Source organism: Triturus cristatus, chromosome 4_2 (genome assembly GCF_964204655.1).
Source record: "Triturus cristatus chromosome 4_2, aTriCri1.1, whole genome shotgun sequence".
NCBI classification, from domain to species: domain Eukaryota; kingdom Metazoa; phylum Chordata; class Amphibia; order Caudata; family Salamandridae; genus Triturus; species Triturus cristatus.
In genome coordinates, this window is record NC_140586.1 from 126,679,175 (window position 1) to 126,685,174 (window position 6,000).

General features: G+C 40.0%; 1 protein-coding gene across 5 annotated transcripts in view; it reads left to right on the top strand.

Moving 5' to 3' along the window:
* Positions 1 to 3,947, top strand: part of LOC146833145 (ohanin-like) — a 189,197-nt gene extending 185,250 nt beyond the window's left edge. For all 5 annotated transcript variants that reach the window (XM_085600774.1, XM_085600777.1, XM_085600775.1 and 2 more), the window contains one exon: positions 3,354 to 3,947. In XM_085600774.1, coding sequence (XP_085456900.1) covers positions 3,354 to 3,811 — 458 coding nt within the window. In that variant the 3' untranslated portion in view covers positions 3,812 to 3,947. The remainder of the gene's footprint in view (positions 1 to 3,353) is intronic.
* The last annotated feature ends 2,053 nt before the right edge of the window (positions 3,948 to 6,000 follow it).

Genomic DNA, 6,000 nt, shown 5'->3' on the forward strand with positions numbered 1-6,000 from the left:
CTAAATAGGTACTTCCAATGTGGGTGACTGCATTTTGCAACTGATAAGCGCCAAACTTATAAGCCTAATGGTTGCAGTGTAGAAAGGAGACCCTTCTTCTTCCTTGGAGTGGGAAAATTGGATGTTTCATTAAGAGGAACACTCTTACATCTCTTTGGGAACCTGCAATGAAACTAGTAGCTAGGTGTTCAAGTGGAGACCTTTCCTATGTCTGAAGATGCAAAATGCCTTCAAACAACTCCAATTCAGTTAGTGTTTAATCAATTTTTTTTTGGGGGGGGGGTTGCAAGGTCTGAAATCTAAGTGTGTGGGAGTACATTGGGAGACATGTTGTGAGCACCCCAGTTATTTGGGGGTCACACATGGTAGATTTCCTGAAGCCCTAAAAGAAACAGTAACCTTTGTGGAGGACAGGAAAATTGACAGATGTGTCACATGCCTCCTACTGATTTATTGTCATATGTAACAAGGGTTATTGAAATCAGACAAACCAATCAGAGAATATTTTGCTTCTACAGGGAATTACAGATGAATCCCCCACAATCAGCACACACACTAACAGTGGTATATTATAATGTTTGAATAATTTATAATTATTATAATATGTAATGAGGTAGTCTGGTGAAAATTATATGAGTAAAATTAGCAATATAATAAGGATTACCTCTAATCAAAAATAAAATGAGTGAAAGCTAAATCCCACCACAGTGTTCATTGCACATTCCTAACCAAATAGTCTAACATCTCTAGTTCCCTTGCAACATTATTTACTAGATTATAACATTTGAAGAGAAGAGTCATCATAAATCTTCTGTGCACCTGCATGCTGCTCCACCATTTTCTGCCTTCAGTAGCTTATGGAGAAAATAGGGGCTTATGCATTGGGTCCTGCAGTTTGCATCACATGACTGAAACCAATACTCCTGCTAGTGCTATTATGCAACATGAAAGCTTCAGTCCTTCTACCTTTTAAATTCCACCAAAATGGATCTTACACAGGATCATCCTGCAGTCAGACTCCAGCCACTGCAAACACTAAAGTGAATGGGAAAATCCTCTACAAGGGATTCAGTCTGACCAGAAAAACATTTGAGTACATCCTGCTAGCTTGCTCATAAAGAAAGCCTACAAACTCACATTGAGGCTTAAAATCTAGGCATAGCACTTTATTCTGTCCAATACATGGACCCGAACTTTGTTTGTATATATTAAGACCTATAATGCAAATTAACATAATCAAATGTATATAAAAGTGCACACTCACACAGCAGTATCACTTTAACATTTATGGTTTTCTGTATGTCTTTGATGTCTTGTTATGTCTTGGTTTATATTGATCTTTTTTTTTAGAAATCCAGCTGGGGCACAAGTTTGGGAAAAGGGAAGATAGTATGGCAGTGGTTCAATTGGTGAAAATGACTACCGATTGGGAATATGTCGATATATCTCATTCTCCATTTCATATAAAGTTTCCTTTAAGTCCCATGATTCTTGTTCCGTAGTGATATATGTGAATTAATGGAAAAACGAAAACTGAGTAACCATATTGGAGGAAGCCAATTCATGGAAAATCAATTTCATGGAAAGACAATTTTAAGGAATACAAAGAAATCGAAAATTAAAGGAAACATTTTGAAGGAAAGATAATTTCAAGGAAAAATCCAAAATACATCAAACTTAGGTGGAGTTTAGCAGTAGTGAGGGGTTTTTGTGTTCAGTGATGGCTAACATTTAGGAGTGGTCAAGGGTTTTTAGGTGTCAAGACTGGGTGAAATTCAGGCACCGCAAGTGTTCAGAAATGGGTGAGTGTAGGGCTTGTGAGTGCTTATGAGTTTCAGCGATGGGTAGAGGTTAAGGCTGGTGAAGAGTTCTTAGGGTAAGATTAGGTAGAGTTTAGGGTACAGAGGTATTTTAGGGATTCAGGGATGGGTGCAGTTTAGATATAGAAAGGGTTTTTTAGGGTTCAGGGGATGGGTGGAGTTTAGGGTTGATGATGTCTTTTTAAGTATCAGGGCTGGGTGGAGTTAAGGAGTGAGGAGGGGATTTTAGGGTTCATGGATGAGTGGGGTTTAGGGGTGTTAGGAGTTTTTAGGGCTCGCAGTTGGGTGGAGTGCAGGGGTGTTGAGGTGTTTTAGGGCTCATGGATGAGCAGAATCTAGGGCTGGTGTGGGTTTTAAGGTTGAGATGGGTAGAAGTTAGAGTGGTGAAGTGTTTATAGGGTTCAGGATTCGGTGGAGTTAGAGGGGTTTTAAGGATTCGAGGATGGGTGGAGATTAGTTGTAGAAAGGGGTTTTTAGGGTTCAGGGATAGGTGGAGCTTGAGTGTGGGAAGGGGTTTTAAGCAATCAGAGATGGTTGGGGATTAGGAGTAAAAAGAGGGTTTTAGGGTTCAGAAGTGGGTGGAGTTTAGAAGTAGTGATGGGTTTTATGGTTCAGGGATAGCTGGAGTCTAGGGGCACGAACGAGTGCAGCCATTGTATTTACACCTTAAAAATAAGAATGTAAAATCCAATTTCGAAGAAAAAGGCATTCTATGAGATGGTTTCTATGAAATGGTGAATGGCATTCATTCTGAAAATTTCCATAAACAGTTTAGGTGAAATGGTTACTCAGTAATGGTTTTCCATTAAATAGTTTGTCTTTGAAATCACATACAACCGTTCCAGAGGAAGAAAAACGTGTGAATAAAAGTTTATCACCATTAATCTTAAAAAGATTGCTTGCAGGCACAAGCATACAAGGAAGAAACTAATTTCTGTGTATATGTACAGGTATTTCATCATTCAGTCCTCTTGGACGATGTGTGTCCAACATCAATATGTAATAGGATTCCAATTTTCTTAGACTACAGCTTTGCAGAACCAAAAATGATTTGGTGTGATTTCTGAGGAGGTAGCGCACTCAGGCAAGATGTATTTCCAAGTGTGCTATCTCCTCTGGAATCACAAGAACCTCTGTGAAGTTAGTATTATTTCATCATCAAGAGAAGTGAGTGCGTCTTTGGAAAATTTGTAATATTACCAGTGACCTCTCCACACACTACCAACTGCCCAAAATGATGCTCCATAGAAAGCCAATCTAATGCTTGAAGTTCTTCGAGAATCCAATGTATGAGGGAGTGACTAATAAAGATATTAAATATATGCACTTTTCTCTAAACTCCACATGTCACTGCTATCATTTTTTCAAACACAAATGTTAAGTATTGCTCACTAAGTAGTTAAACATACAAAAGTGCTACAAAGTTGTTATTCTATGAAAGTTTTTGCTTTTTCTCATCACATTCCAATTTCTCTGTTTTAACTCTAGTTTTATCTTTGTATCTCCTTTGTACGTAATTCCTTTCCCCCTCAGAGAATGTGACACTGGATCCGAATACAGCGCATCCTGTTCTTTACCTGTCGGATGACTTGAAGAGAGTGAGCTTTGGAAGCAGCAAGCAGGACCTTGACAACAAAACAGAACGATTTGACTCTGATCCCTGCGTCCTGGGTGCTACTGGGTACACCAGTGGGAAACACTTCTTCAAAGCAAGCGGGGATGGAGGCTTCCTTGTAGGGTTCGCGGCTAGATCCCTGGCCAGAAAAGGCCCACTTGTCTTGTCCACAGATGAAGGAATCTTTGCTTATCCACGGGCAATGGGAGATACCCCTGACGTAGTTGGGTCACTTTTAGATTGTGACCAGAAGCAGGTACTTTTTTACGATGAAAGCAATAATGAAGTCGTCAGCAACTTGCCCATGCCCAATGGCTGCAGTGAAGAAATTAGACCCTTCTTCTTCCTTGGAGTGGGAGAATTGAATGTTTCATAACCAGGAACCATCTTACATCTCTTTATGAGCCTGCGATGAAACTACTAGCTGAAAAGCTCTGCAAATCACAGCACTATTATGTTTTATGTTAATCGATTTAGATTAATCAGAATAAAGGCACCCATTTGAAACATAAGCATTTTTATCTTGTCAAATCTTATTTACAAGCTCGCACATCTACATATGTGCTCCTTTTTAGCACACACGTGTCCAAGCATTCAATACTATGGGCATATTTGACAGAGCTAATTGTGCATGTATATTTAGCTTACACTTTAAATGCACTTTTTACAATTGTAAAACCAATTTTAGAAGACACAAGGTTCACAAAAATTGGTGATAGGCTCATAAAAGGCTTGTCTCTCATACAAAGTGTTTTGTGTGAGTTAATCTATGCACTTGCAGAACGTGGGGTGGGTAGTGGGTGTTCCTGGACCAGAATGGCTTGAGTGTTTGTGCACACCAACAAACATACATGTCTGTGGATATTCGCAAACTTTCCCGCCCAATCCATTCCTCTCAATAGAAAAAGTTGGAGATTTAGTTCTGTCGACACACATAATGTCCATGCTCTAGGACCCTATGTGTACCCTACATGTAACTCTTTGTCCATTATCCCAAACTCCAAGACTGTCAGACCATCCACAGTCTAGTTCAACAGAGTGTTCAGTGCTATTTTTAGCAACAGTGAACAGCTGTGCCTACTATGCTGTGAAAATAGGAGAAACCTCACCCTAGCAACGGAGATGGTGACACTGGATGATCATTTCAGTGGAAAGGGCTTCTCATCATTGGTGTACTCCTATGTGTGCAGGGGAGGGCTGCCCATCTGATCTTCAGTCAGTCCAGCTCAGTGGCTAATAAACACTAGTGGGAATTGTCAGTGCTGTGTAACTTACTCATGTTGCGTCCCTTCTCGATTGTCAGTTCTCACTTTATCAAGATATTAAAACTTCTGTGTCCTGTACTGGTTTAAAAATGCATCCCAGAAACCCTCCATGCTTTCCTGCAACTGAATATATTATCCACACACATGGTTAACAACTTGTGCATCTTACAGCCTGTTAACTAGGCCTGGTAAACATGTTTCATTGCCTCATCTCTTATTCGCAATTTCGTCAAGGCCTGATGACCACCTCATCACCCATGGCACACTGTAACCGTGAAACAGAGACAGAAGTGGTATCAAAACACATCCCAGCCAGAGGGCTGGTGAAAAGGTGCTGGAGGCAGGCACAAAAGCATGACATATTTACCGCCTGTCCACAATGTTAAGGCCTCCTGATGGACAGGATGCTCTGTTTGTAAGTGACCTGTTAGCAAAGATGTTTAGTTCTCATTGAGGCTTAACATGTATGTGAACATGAGACAAGGGCTGAGTGTCATACATGACTTCCAGCACAATGCGTACACTTCACTTGAGGTATTGAGATAGTCCTGCACAGGTGAATGCCGAGATTTTTATAAAAAATAGTGCATCTTCTTAGTATTCATTTTGATCATCAAGCTGCACTAAAATACTAACCCAGATGCCATTCTGTGTTCTTTTGTATGTATGGCATGTTTAGGTTGTTCACAACTGAAGTGCAAAATAAACTCACTTTTACTAAGGCTCTGCACTGTGTGAAGCAGCACAAAGTGACACCAAGTCACACAAAAGTATTTATTATTCAGCACAAAAGTTGGTTTGAGCTGCAAATGTGTATTTTTTTCATTGCAAAAACCCATTTGTGCTGCTGTGCATTGCTTCGCATCAAGGCGACATTACTGAGGGAGATCAACGCAAATACTCATATGGTTCCACCAGCAGGGGAGTCACTGCGAAAGAAGGTCCATCTCAGCAGAGATGACTCTTGTGTCCTCACCCCCACCTTCCACAACACTACACAATAAATGTGGTTGCTGCTCAGCATTTTATGAAAAGCTAGTTGTTGGAAAGTGGCTTATTGGTAGGGGCAAATGTATATCTGCCACTGGCAATAAGGCCACTAAAGCAGTATAGGGCTCAGAATAGGTCTTAAAAAATGTATTCCTATGTTCAACCCTTGGTGGTAAATAATTAAGACACAATGCACAATAAAAATTGTACACCAATTTATAAAAAATAGAAAATATTTTTATCTTTACAATGACATCAAATCGACAAAAATCCAGTGTAGAGAACCGGAGATATGAATTTTCAAAGATTT